At 43.2% G+C, this 14,651-nt stretch overlaps 1 protein-coding gene across 1 annotated transcript in view; it reads right to left on the bottom strand.

Moving 5' to 3' along the window:
• Positions 1–14,651, bottom strand: part of MAN1A1 (mannosidase alpha class 1A member 1) — a 309,444-nt gene that overhangs the window by 256,822 nt on the left and 37,971 nt on the right. The window contains exon 2 of the mRNA XM_030198560.1: positions 3,502–3,598. Within this exon, the coding sequence (XP_030054420.1) occupies positions 3,502–3,598 (97 nt within the window). The remainder of the gene's footprint in view (positions 1–3,501; positions 3,599–14,651) is intronic.

Genomic DNA, 14,651 nt, shown 5'->3' on the forward strand with positions numbered 1-14,651 from the left:
TTTGCTCCACCTTTCTGTTGTGGTTATCTTTCAATGGCAAACCTCCTTTAACCAGGGCATCTGCTATGGAGCGCTCAAGGAGCCTATCCAACTCATGATCAAGTAAGGGGTAAAGCTTCCCAGTAGCCTGGAGCCCCAGATAATGCACTCGGGGGCCTCCCATTCTGTCAGAACCATCTTGGATAGGGCTCTGTGCAAGGGCAAGGCTTTGGCGAAGCGAATCAAAATGGGGTCCCCATCTGAAAGCTAAGGGAAGCAGAGATTAAGGAAAGCCTCTGAGACAGAGTCAATGTGCTGCGCCAATGCTTCTCAGTGAAAAGGTGAACCACTGGGGGGAGCCTTCTTCCAGGTCCCACCTGCCTTCTAACAGATCCCACAGATCTCTATGAAGAGATGCTAGCATTGTGCAAGCCAGACCCCCATTCAGGGCCTCTCCGAGTTCACTGAACTTCTTCATCCTGAGAGTAAGTCTGTGGGTTTATTTATTTATTTTATTTGTACCCCGCGCTTTCCCACTCATGGCAGGCTCAATGCAGCAGGTAATGGAGGGTTAAGTGACTTGCCCAGAGTCACAAGGAGCTGCCTGTGCTGGGAATCAAACTCAGTTCCCCAGGACCAAAGTCCACCACCCTAACCACTAGGCCACTCCCCTCCCCCCAGCCTCCAGAGGACAAAGGGTGTTCTGCAAGGGCCTGCTTAACGTAAGACACAAGGGCCTACATCTACCTTGTTCCCAGGGCCCTCAACTCTCCCCCCCCCAAAGCTGAACTGAGAGGCAACTCCTTCTCCACTGCTGCCCCTAGAGGCTCCATGAGAGGTCCCTTCCTGTCTGAGGAGAATGATGGCAAATGGCTGTCATTCCCATCAATCTTGGGAGCTCTGCAAGCAGCACAGCCTGAGTGGGAGGGAGCAGGGGAGATGCACAATCCCCCACTGACGTTCTTTGCTCCTACTGGGCTGAAAAATGTCCTGACAAGAAGTGGAATAAGTGATTAGCAATAGCTAGATTTAAATTAATTAAATTTGATGCTGCAGGAGCCCCAAGGAGGCACTGTCCACACAACCCGCATTAAAAAGGGAACTGCGGGGTCCAACACCATAAGCCACACTAAGCAGTAGTCATGGGCTAATGTTTGGAGCTGCTGAGGAAAATAAACCCCTCCTGGCTCAACTGGGGTACGGTCCATGGACTGAATCCCAGGAGCTAAGGCCCTTAAGGCTCAATTACAGCAGTATAAGCTGTGTACTGCACCCTGGGGAGCTAGGCCTAGGGGACCTGCTGGATAATTCCAGGCTACACCACCGCTTATACTAGTGATATTACTAGAACAGGTCAGTTTCTCTACCTGAACCTCCTGGTTAGGAAGGGACACAACCATTTGTTTGGGCCCATCTAGCAGAGATGAAAAGGAAGAGTGATTTGAAGGATTAAGTATGATGGACATAAGAGTCACGGTAGGATTAAGGCACAGACAAACTGGGCATGTACCTAGGGCCCAAATGTTTGGGAGGGGCCCTCTCAGATGTGCTAATTCAATGATTCCCCAGGCAGAGCCTTGCCCAAGTCAACTCCTGGCAGAAATAGAAATAGGGTAGAAGAGAAAGCAGAGCCAAAGCTGCCTGCAGAGGTCTGTCTATACTTTCCATCCCCTACGCATTCTCTTCCAGTTGGCAAGAGAAGTCGGTAGGGGAGAAGAGAAAGCAGAGCCATAGCTGCCTGCAGAGGTCTGTCTATACTTTCCATCCCCTACGCATTCTCTTCCAGTTGGCAAGAGAAGTCGGTGAATAGCACTTCTTATCTTTTGATTCCAGTGAGAACCACATGGGGCCCCGTTTGTGGGAATTTTAAAGCTGTTCTCCATGAAAATTAGAGGTATAAGACTAATCATTAGCCGAGACCAATCTGTGATTTTCGAACATACAAAGATGCTTTACGGCTGTGTTGGAACTGTTTTTGCATTAATACTTTTGTGCAGGACAAGGGAAGGGAAAGGAACTATGCTAAATGGTGGGAGAAATGATAATTTTGTTCAGTGGGTCATTTCCTTGTGTTTGACTAAGGGCTGACCTTAAGCAGGGGAAACAGCGGCAGTCAGATAGGGCCCTGGCTAAGCATGACCAAGGGTCTCCAAACCCCTCCCCCCTTTACATAGTAACATAGTAGATGACGGCAGAAAAAGACCTGCACGGTCCATCCAGTCTGCCCAACAAGGTAACTCATATTTGCTGCTTTTTGTGTATACCCTACTTTGATTTGTACCTGTGCTCTTCAGGGCACAGACCATATAAGTCTGCCCAGCACTATCCCCGCCTCCCACCCACCTGCCCCTCCTCCCAACCACCGGCTCTGGCACAGACCGTATAAGTCTGCCCAGCACTATCCTCACCTCCCAACCATCAGCCCTGTCTCCCAACCACCGGCTCTGGCACAGACCGTACAAGTCTGTCCAGCACTATCCCCGCCACCCAACCACCAGTTCCGCTGCCCACCACCGGCTCTGGCACAGACCGTACAAGTCTGTCCAGCACTATCCCTGCCTCTCAACCACCAGCCCCGCCTCCCGATCCTGACTAAGCTCCTGAAGATCCATTCCTTCGGCACAGGATTCCTTTATGCTTATCCCTCGCATGTTTGAATTCTGTTACCGTTTTCATTTCCACCACCTCCTGCGGGAGGGCATTCCAAGGGGGGCAGACTCAAGAAAAATGTCAGGAAGTATTTTTTCACGGAGAGAATAGTGGATGCTTGGAATGCCCTCCCGCAGGAGGTGGTGGAAATGAAAACGGTAACGGAATTCAAACATGCGTGGGATAAGCATAAAAGAATCCTGTGCCGAAGGAATGGATCCTCAGGAGCTTAGTCAGGATCGGGAGGCGGGGCTGGTGGTTGGGAGGCAGGGATAGTGCTGGACAGACTTGTACGGTCTGTGCCAGAGCCGGTGGTGGGCAGCGGAACTGGTGGTTGGGAGGCGGGGATAGTGCTGGACAGACTTGTACGGTCTGTGCCAGAGCCGGTGGTTGGGAGGCAGGGCTGATGGTTGGGAGGTTTAAAACAGCATTTCTCTATAGACGGCTCAGGGAAGTGGCAGCAATTCACACAGGGTGTCTGCTGCTGACCGCAAGAGTCTGTTTTCTGCTGCAACTTTCTGCTTCTACCAGGGCAGGATGCAGCAGAGAAGCAGGATCTGGGGTCAGCAGCAGACACCCTATGTGAATTGCTGCCACTTCCCTGAGCCCCCTTTGGAGAAACACACATTTTAAAGTGGGCAGGAGGACTGGTCTGCACAGGGCCCAGCAATTGAAAGGCCAGCCCCGTTTGACTGGTTGGGTGTTTTATAAGCAACCTTTTCTGTGGTTGAGAATTTTTGTTCATATTATAATGCCTAATCCTTATATGACAATGTTGAATTTCTAAGTTCATTTTCTGTATGACCACCTTGCTTAAATAAAGAAGGTTTGAAAACGTAATACCAATAAGTAATAAAAACAAACATTACTCACCAAATAAGTTACTTGAATGTCCTTGTTTGGATACAGGTTTCAGTTCATTTAATCCCCATGCATAACGCTTATAATTATCCCAGGCATATTTCATCATCTGAGAAAAGAAAAGGGAAGAAAATTGGGATTACAATGTCAATTTTGTCAAAATCTACAACTGCAAATATTATGATAATATACTTTAATAATCACCTCATGTTTAACTTCACTGTATAATTAGAGGCACAGAGAACTCAAAAAATTCTTAACTTTAAAATTAGTTATGTGGTTTCACTACAGTACATAATCAGATATGAATCAATTAGGTATATTACTGCCAGCCTAATCCACAGAAAAATGTAAAAAAAAAAAAAAAGCCATGCTAAATCAGACCAAGATCCATTAAGCCCAAAATCCTATCTGAGACAGTGACCAGTCAGCACAACAGTGACATGCAGTCAGGGCAGGGCATTCAAGGTATTCACTGAATCCCCACCCTGACCTACCAACTTGCTATTTTACCCTTTGATCCAGTTGGTCCCTTCCACTGTCAGCAAAAGAGCAGACAGAACAATCTGTGCAAAGGAGTCATTCCATCTTGCAGGGCCTACACTGAATCTCCAAAAAGATTAGAGGGACCTGCCAGATGCGCTCAGGATTGCCAACTATCTGGATTTTTTTCAGGATTCTCAAAATTTATAAACTACCTGTCTTAAGTCAGAAAGATGACTATAAGTATGTGACTATTTTTCACAGTTAAGCCCACTACAGCTCTCCAATTCTGCTCCCCCCTCTTCGAGTGCAGAGGCTGTGATAGAATCCAGCCAATGGGAAAGCTTCTAGTCACAGGAAGGATGGGCTGAGCTACAAGGACTGGGGGAGAATCCTGTAAAGTTTTCTGGCGGTGGGAGGAGATTGAAAAAGAGTAGGACTGAAGACTGGGGTAAAGTGTGAAGGGTCTGCTGAAGAAAAGGACTGGCAGCAAATGCCTGCCTGAATGAGCAAATGAGCTGCAGGATAGCACTAGAAAAGAGATCTAGAGAGTTCATGCACTTGTATATGTTTGAGTCTCTGGTAAGCACAGTCTGGTAACTAAAACTTCCCTTTGAAAATCTGGGCTGGAGTGAAGAAGTTCAGTGAAGAGAAATTTTCAGCCCATGGAATTTACCTTGTTAACTATTAAATTACTTGGGCAAATTCCTTTGAACACCATCTTAATGCTGCTCCGCTCTGCCTATATTCTTTCAGAAGCATCAATAAAGCTAAAATATTTTATTTCGCTTTTTCCATTTGTAAACCTTCTTTCACAGGTGAAACTTTGTACATCTATATCTTGAACACAGTCCTTAAATCTCACTCTTTCAGGCAGTCTATCCTTGGAGTCTCTAGTTTGTTTCATAGGCAACAGAGTAAAAAATGATTTGCTCAGCTTCCCTGATTATCAGTCCACTGCTGCAGAGCTGCTAAGTTACCCAGCTCCAGGAGGGAGACTTTTTGGTCAGTTCTATTTTTGAACTTATATCCCAATTCAGTGCTCTATTTGTAGTCCCTAATACCACCACTGAAATCAGCATCCGAGGTCCTGTGGAGAGGCATTTTCAATATAACGTCCAAGTTCAGCTTTGGACGTTTTGCAAAAAACATCCAAAATCCAAATAGGAAAGAAGGTCATTTTCACAAAAGAAAACATCTATCTTTTGTTTTCGAAAATACTGTTCCGAACAATGTTTTGTGATTTGGATGTATTGTTTTTTTGGTCCATTTTCGGGGCGGCGGGGGGGGGGGGGGGGGGGGGGGGGGGGGGGGCGGGGACCATCCAAGTGCAAAATGCACAAAATCAAGCCATTAGGATGTAATAGGATCCAGCATTTTTAGTAGACTGGTCCCCCTGACATCCTAGGACAGCAATAGGGCACCATAGGGGGCACTGCAGTGCACTTCATAAAATGCTCCCAGGTACACATCTCACCATTGCTCCCTTACTTTGTGAGCTGAGCTCCCCAAAACCCACTGGGCGCAGAGGTTGGTAATGTCTTTCATCACATTTTTGGGGGGTGGGAGGGGGTTAGTGACCACTGGGGGAATAAGGGGAGGTCGTTCCTGATTCCCCTCCAGTGGTCATCTGGTTATTTAGGGCACCTTTTTGTGCCTTATTCATAATAAAAACAGGTCTAGCTCAAAACGTCCTGGATGGTTTTGTTTTGTTCCATTATGGCTGAAAAACGTCTAAGTCTTAGGAACGCCTAAGTTCCGCTCTGAACACACCCCTGGCACTCCCTCTTGAGATTTGGATGCACTTCTGGCAGACAGAGAAAAAAAAGTCTAAAAATAGGTTTCAAAAACACTGTTTTGGACATTTTTGTGAGAAAAACGTCCAAATGCAGACATGCCACTTTTTGGACGTTTTTCTCTTTTAAAAATGAGCCAGATAATGTACCAGCTTAGAGTTATAGAAATCTAGGACTGGCTCAAAATTTCCCTTCTGGAACGGGATAACTTGGCAGCTCTCCAGCTGTAACCATTATGAATGTGCCTGCATAGTCCCAATGCTCACAAACTGTTATCATACCCACAACTAGGCTGTGCACTTTTTGCTGCTTCTTCGAGAGGTGAAATGATGGTGGGGATGGGGGCCGATAGGGGGGGGGGGGGGGGCACAAACATAAGTTTGCCCAGGAAGCTAAACCAAGAAACACACAGAGTTTATGACACTATGTACCTTCTCCCCCCCCCCCCCCCCCCAAGTTTGTCAATGGTCTCCTGCCACCTCTTCCTGCTGCTGCGCTACTTCTTTAGGCTCGCACAGCCCAGTGCCCCCACCATTTCTACCTGCTGTGGGATATAATCCTTCTAATGAAATACCTTATTTACCCCAGTGACTGCAAGGTTGGAATAAAAGAGCAGATACCCAAAGTTGACCCAGCTCAATTAGGAAAATTGTACATTCCTACCCCCAGTGATTCTTGGGCTTGCTCAGTTGTGGGGAGTGGTTGATATTTTCAAACTTTTGTGCTCATGGTTTGAATCTATCTTTTCTTTGCTTGTTCTTGATTTTCTCTCCCTACTCTCACCTCTCCTGACACTTAATCCCTCTTCACCCCTTAGTGCTTCTTCCCTCTAACCTGATCCTCTTTTTCAGAACTCTTTTCTCAGCCTCTCCCCTCCCCTATCAGCTCCATTCTCTTTGAATTCCACACAGTTGCTCTCCCTGTCCTCATCTGTTTCTTTCTTCAGCTCCTCCCTCATCTTTGTTATTACAGCACATACACCCCCCTTGCATTCACTTTCCTTTTACATTCCACATCTCTTCCCCCTTACAAACCATGTCTTCCAGCTTTCAATGCCTGTCTACTCTTTCCTTCCTCACGCCTGTTCCAGTGCCTCCCCCTCTGTACTTCTCCCCCTTTCTATGGTAGACCAAAGGCAGGAAGCCTGACAACACTGCAGCTCTTCTCTGCTCCCTGCTATGCATATTGGTCAGATATTCCTTAGCCAACCAATAAAACTGCAGAGGAGGCAGGACCAGTATTTTAGAAGACAAAACCTTCTGTCCTGCTTTCCCCTGTGGCCTATTGATTGGCTAAGGAATGTCTGACCAATGGGCTGCAATGGGAGATGGACATAGTAGCTGAGGAGAGACAGCCTTCCTTTCTATTTTCCCCTGCAGCTCTACATCGCAAGGAGAAAAGATATGTTGTGACACCACAAGGCTGAAGCCTGTCCACTGAAGGTTTTATTCTCCCCAATGCAGCCACTGCCATCTTGGTACACTCAAAACAAATTTGTAAAACATATATCGCCTAAAAAAACTAGGTGGTTTACAAAAATAAATTCATAAAATCAAATTACGTACAACGTAAAACAAAACATATCAAATACAGAGGTGCTTTTGGGTTGCCCTTCACTCAAAATTATTTCAAATATTAAAAGCCTGAAAGAACAGATGTGTTTTTTTTGATCCTTCAAGGAAGAAGTAAAGCATAAGATGCCTGGGAGACTATTCCACAAAAACAGACCTGCAACTGAAAATGCACATTTAGATGTTTCGGCATAATATATCTGTCTCTGATCTGGAACTATTGCTTTTCTTTCATTACTAGACTGTAATAACCTTTCTGCTTTATAATACTGTACCAAGTTGGATAAATACAAAAGCACTGGACAAAATAATCCTTGAAACATCAAAAACAAAATTTTACATTAAATGTGATAAAAAGAACTGCATTGGCTGCCTATTAAGTAACATAGGAGGTGTGCTCAAACCTAGCCACATCACTAATCATTCGGGCTGCTGTTCTGAATAACCTGTAAAGAATTAATTTTGCTCTGTACAATCCCTAAAGAAAGACCATTACAGAAAACCAGCCTTGTCAACACTAAATATTGAACAACCATTCGAAAATCATAGAGCTTTAACATTTCGCTTTGCAATCATTCTCAAAAAATAAAAAAAAGTCTGACTGACCTTAGTCACTTGCTCCTGAAAAGTTAAATAACTATCATTTACCCCTAGGTTCCTCAGATGATTTCACTAGTACCAGACTATCCTTCAACCACAAGGTCAGATCAGGAAGAACAGTCATCTTATTACTAATAATTCAATATCTCTTGCTTTCATCAAATTTAACAGCAACTTATTAGCTTTCATCCAATTCTCAACTTTCCCTATACAATCTTGAATTTTTACAGAAACATCATCAGGTAATACTGGGAAGAAGAACTGAATGTCATCAGCACACATTGCATAGCTTACATTCATTGCTTCAAACACACCACTAATGGACACCATATACACATTAAATAGCTGTGCAAGACCCATGTGGAACACTCACTCAAAGTATATACTGATTGAAGACTTGCTAATTGACCAACTTGTATATTCCTGTCTCAAAACCAATCATAAGCTTTTCCATCAAAACCTATCATCATAAGTTTATGCAATAGCAGATCAATATTAACTGTATCGAATGCCTACTGGCTTCAGCCCATATAATGGGCTAAGCATGCTCCCGCTGTCTCCTGTCATTAAACCTCCTTGCTATATCCCGAAGATTTCAGTTCTGTCTAGGCAGTGCTGGAAACAGGATTGGGGGTGTCCTAGCACTCACAGAGCTACAGCTTATGATTCTTTTGTGGTAAATATCCACATGAAAATACTAAGAGATACTGGGCTAGGTTCTGTTAGCTTCAGTGAATGTTACAAACTTGGCACACTGATTCTTACAATTCCGAGCAATACAGCTATAGTGGAAAGACCTCTATTTTTGCTTTAAAAAGAATTAAAAACTATTGCAAGAATACAACAGGGAAGGAGAGACTCATCTCTAGCAAAACTATCAACTGAAAAAGAGCTACTCCTGACTTTAAAGTCAAATATGAAATTCTATGATGATGTCACTGAGCATTTTACAAAAAAGGAGAGGAGAATGCAGTTTCGTTTTATTTTGTGCACTTGTGAATTAAGGCATTAAAGGATACTTGAGTAGATACCAGTAACTCTTTCGAACTAGAGGTAGGGGAATATACATAAGTACATTTCATGGCTGCCAATTTTTTTCCCAAGTGTAATATACCTTGGATGATGCGGTGGGAGTGAGAGAACATAAAATATAATATTGCCCCTCAGAGCTACTTTAGCCGTCTCCCAAAACAGAACTGGATTTTCTACATGGGCTACATTAAAAGTGAACAAAATCTTCCCATTTTTGCTGCATGTATTTAAGGAAGTGTTGATCCGTACTCAGAGAGGCTGGAAAATGTCAATTTGCTCCACTTTTGCTGTTCATCCCCATGTCTAAATCAACCCAAAGTAATACATGGTCTGTCACCATTACAGGCCCAAGTTCTGCCTTGTTTCCTAAAGAGAAAAGGGCAGTGGAGAGTAGAATATAATCAGTACGTGACAACATTCCATGGGCTTTAGAGACATGTGAATAATCTCGCTCGGTGAGATGCAAAATTAAGGGTATCGCAGGGTCTGTAAGCCCTATTTGGATTTTTTTTTTTTTTTTAAAAAGCATGTTCATACTGATTTAGAGCACATACCACAAGTGAAACTTGGTGTTGGGCAAGGTGAACTTCAGCAATAAATATCTTCCATACACATCCTGTAATACTGGGTCAATTGTACACATCAATGTTTCGTGGATGAGCACCGCCACTCCCGCCCTTCAATTAGGGGAAGAAGAGTGGTATACCTCCCCCACCCAACCCCTTGCAAGCTTCTTGTGCTCAACTGCACTTAATTTTGTCTCCTGTAATATTAATTCAATTGTGCCTAAGTCTCAACAGATTTTCACTGAATCTAGGAGCCAGCTCCAAAACTTAAGAGCCAGCAGCTGAAAACTTATTTTGTGTCTTCTCCACCCCATGCCCAACACTGAAATTCGAGTGTATATGGGTTTTTTTTTTGGGGGGGGGGGGGGTGGGGGGGGAATCCCCTCTGTGATCAGCAACAGCTCCTTTACAAACTCATTTAATAAGGCTCTTCTCATTCTGTATCTGTAAGTTTAGTAAGCCAGTCCGTTAAGGTACCAGTGCACATTTATTTATTTTTATTTATTGCATTTGTATCCCACATTTTCCCACCTCTTTGCAGGCGCAATGTGGCTTACAATACATCATGGATAATGGAAATGAGAAGAGAATAGACATTTAGTGCTACAGAAGGATGTTGGATTGCATGGTAATGGAATACATGATAGTAATATAATAGAAGGCATTATTAACATTATTGGATATATATGGGAGTTTCACATGGTTTGATCTTTGTGGTATATCTTGTCGAAGAGATGGGTCTTTTGTAGTTTACAGAAGTTGGTCAATTCATAGGTCGTTTTTAGGTTGCGTGGCAGTGCGTTCCAGAATTGCGTGCTCATATAGGAAAAGGCTGATGTGTGCATTAATTTGTATTTTAGACCTTTACAGTTGGGGAAATGAAGATTAAGGAATGTGCGAGATGATTTTTTAGCATTCCTGGGTGGTAGGTCTATCAGGTCTGACATGTAGGCTGGGGCTTCACCATGAATGATTTTATGTACTAGGGTACATATTTTGAACGTGATGCGTTCTTTGAGTGGGAGCCAGTGTAGCTTCTTTCGTAGGGGTTTTGCACATCACTGACAAACTACTCGTCTCCTTTCTAGAAACATGGTGACAACTGTGTGATATCACCTCCCTGATGGGTGACACATGGCACACAATCACCTTGCCTTGCGCAGCCCCCAACCCCAATCTCCATGGCACACAATCATCTTGCACAGCCCCCCCCCCCCCCCCCCAATATGGCACACAATCACTTTGCCTTGCACAGTCCCCTGTTATTCACAGCCACAGGAGCAGCTGACCTGGTTCATGCTCTCTCCTTCATACTACAAGAGGAGGAGAGCGTGAATAGCTATGTATCTGTCTGCTTCTTTTCCCTGGGCCTGTCTATAGCCAACTGCTCAAGTGAACCATGGGGCTGTACAGAGGCCCCCACAATTCACATTAGCAGTCAGCTTCAAACAGACACAGGAGGAAGAAGCAGCCAATATGCAGCTCTCCTCCTCTTGCAGTACAATTTCAGTGAGGGAGATGAACAGCATAGATGCTTGTGTTTGATGATTTTCAACTCTTACTAGCACTCCGAGGGGTTGCCTTGATGGCGATACCTGCTTTCCCAGGGGGGCCCAGCAACACCAGTAGCTTTCATGGGGGAGGAGGGATCAAAGATACCAGCAGCTATGGGGAAGAGGGGGTAAGAGGCACCAGCAGTTCTGGACGGGGGAGGGGAGGAATTAGAGGCAGCAGTTCTGAAGGGACCAGCAGCACGGGTGGCTCTGAGGGAGGATCGGCAGCTCTACCAGGGTCACTGGCAAGAGATGCTCCTTCCAGTGTCCTCAGTAAGCCAGAGAGGCTATTGGAGCATCAGAATGAGGCTTGAAGTTCCCTGAGAGAGGCTACTGTAGAACAAGAATGAGGCTTGGAATATACAGAGGCAGCCAATAGAAGGAGTTAAGATGAGCCCCAGGCGCTAATCACATTAAAAAATTAATGCTAAACAATTAACACATTAATTGTGCAGCCCTAGTTCTAATATATTAAAATTTAGTACTACACTGTACCAGGAAAAGCTGCTTGACCAAAGTTTTTACATTCTTTAACAAAAACAGTCATCTAAAATACGTTCAGCTATCTTACATTTTTAAATCTGCCATCTATGACACAAAGGCTCCAGTGCTAATAACGTAAAGATTGTTAAGATGAGTGGATAGAATTTTCAATACAATACAATGTGTTTATTATATTTCACATTTTCCAAATTACATGGTTCAATGCGGATCACACTAAGAGATCAGTCAATAAGTGGAATGTCAGAACATAAATGTGATAATCTAAGTCTTTAGAAATTTAATAGAAACGTCTTCAATTTTTTTTAAAGCTTAAGTAATCACTGTCCGCTTTAATCATAAGCAGAAGAGAATTCCACATTTTGGCTGCTTGATATGAGAATAAAGAGGAAAAAATCTATTTATAATTAACAGCCAAAGGAAACTAAACATTTAGATTATTTCATAACAATCTTATAGAGGGAGCAATGGATACATTCCTCCAAAATGTGAAACCAAAGGATGTGAGAAAGGAGATATAAGGGCTGGCTGGTGGTTTGGTGGGAGAAGTATAGAGCAATGTTTCCTAGGTCCAGTCCTGACGTACCCTTTGTCAGTCAGGTTTTCAGGATATCCACAATGAATACGCATGAACTTGATTTGAATGCACTGCCTCCATTATATGCAAATCTCTCATGCACATTCATTGTGGATATCCTAAAATCCTGACTGGCAAGGGGTGCTCTAGGACTGGACTTGGGGAAACACTGGTATAGAGTGTTAATGTTGAAGAGAACACTTTTCCAAGGGGGATGGAGAGAAGGAGACGGAGATGAAAAGGGAAAAAAAGCTTTAACTTTTGGTCAACCACCAGTTGCATAACTGACTCAGTTAAGTGTGGGGCCCTGTGTGACCGCCCCTGTTGCCACTGCTTAAGGCTGGCACTGATTCCAAGAAAGGAGCAAAGAGATACTTGAGAAGGGAAGGCTTGTAGAACTGAGGTTAAAAGCAAGATAGATTGATTTTTGACTACAAGTCACCTCACCACCAATGAATTTCTGGATAGAAGGCTGCGATTATGGCACATTCATTTATGGTCACAAATTTTTTTTATTTTACATGTATTTAGTATGAATATTGATTTTCATAATCCAAAAGTAAATGTAGTGGAGGAATAAGATAAAATGTAACTGAAATCTTTTCCAAAGAAGAATGATGTCCTCCAACCACACTTCAATTGAACACATTCACAAAGCAGTCTAAGAAATCTTGCAGGTTCTGCTGAGCATGTGGGGCAGTAACTATCTCTGCACTGTGCATGAGCATATTTTGTCATTTTGTGGGGACAATGACATTTACAAGTACTAATTTTGTCCTTTTCTGGTAGCAGATGCTTTCTTTCTGTTGCTTAGTATTTTTCATCTTTTCCTTAGCAACTTTCAGTTAAGTGTTGTATGTTTTGATGTGTGATGTATTTTTTTTCTTTGTTATTCTTTGGTACAGCTGCTGACAGGCTTCTGGTCATTTCTTCCCTTTTTCTCATCATTTTTTTTTTTGAGTAAAATAACCTCATTTTAGAAAGGACGAAGAAGTCAGAATTGAAACATCCACATCAGAATATCCGAAATACTGATGAAATTTAAGAACAAAATCTGGGTAGAGACTGTTCTAAAATACAGGAGAAATGAGCATTTATGCACTGGGTATATGTGGAAGAGAGAGACATTTTACAGTTTTGGCTTCACCTCTTCACATTGCCAGCCTTAAATAAATCAATCCCTGGCACCTCATTTGAAATCTTAAATGCCAAGAAGGGGGCACCAAACCGGTCTACACAGGGCCCAATAACTGCTAAGGCTAGTCCTGCTTGCGAGGCAGTGTTTTCTCTCTTCCTTCTCAAGAGAGCTTATTCACTCCTGCATCCCTCCACCAAAATTAAACCCTCTTTCTAGAGCCACTACACTCAAGATAGCAAAGATGGGGAGCTGGGGGACAGCAGAGCAGAGGAGAAACGGCTAACAAAGCAAGTTTTTATTCTCAGCATTTTTAGATCTCCTTCATGCTTTTCAGTGAAAAATGTGCTAAATAGCCTTCACTAGAACATGTTTCTAACATACCCAAGTAGCACCATGCCCATAATAAATTATCTTACTATCATGAAATCTGTCAGTCTGCAGGTTATTTTAAATCCTGAACAAGGAACAGACGCTCAACATTAAGAACTGTGTGTCCTGAAAAAAATCATCCTGAACATTTGGTTAAGCACAAAATGCCAAATGGAAATGTTCCAGCTTGAAATGGAAATCAGACATGTTGAAAACATGGCCAAATTCAGATTTCCCAACAATCCATATGCTTAAACTCTTCTTGCACAGACGAAACTTAAGTAAAAGCCATCCATGACAGATCAAAGAGAGCCTGCAGCAAGGCACTCAGAATTTGAAGATAATCAATGCCATCTACTTTATAAAATATGGCCATATATATTGTTAAATACATTATGAAGCACTGCACCTGGTAGACAGTTTTGTTTTTACTTTGTTTTTTTGGTGGTGGTGTTTTGTTTTACTTTTTAGCCTAAAAATGTTAATCATCTATAGCCCAAGTAGGTATAGTAAGTGGCCTTGATCTGTTCACACTTATTCAATTCAAAGATTGAGAGGAAGTGGTCTAGTGCTTAGAATAGCCCGAGTTGAACTCCTGCTTCTGCCACTACGATTTGGATAAGTCACTGACTCCCACTGCCATAGGTACCCACTTAAACTAAGCTCGTTAGGGAAGGGACACATTATGCCTGAATACTTATTACCACTGTGCTGCAGTGCATACATCCAATACTGCTAAACAATATTTTTACAATACTAAACAAATGCTGAATATGCATGGCAAACTTATTCCCCTAATTTTTTTTAATGAAATGTAGTGCATCTCTCACTTGGTCAGATGAGCTCCAGCGGCACTACATAAAAAGGAAAAACACTAGAAACTAGAAAAATGGGAATCAAGAAGAACACTCTTATTGTACTGGTCAGTTTAAGGGTCTAGGAGGCACAGGGGAGGCGAACATCTCAAGGTCTAATC

This window comes from Microcaecilia unicolor, chromosome 3 (assembly GCF_901765095.1).
Source record: "Microcaecilia unicolor chromosome 3, aMicUni1.1, whole genome shotgun sequence".
NCBI classification, from domain to species: Eukaryota; Metazoa; Chordata; class Amphibia; order Gymnophiona; family Siphonopidae; genus Microcaecilia; species Microcaecilia unicolor.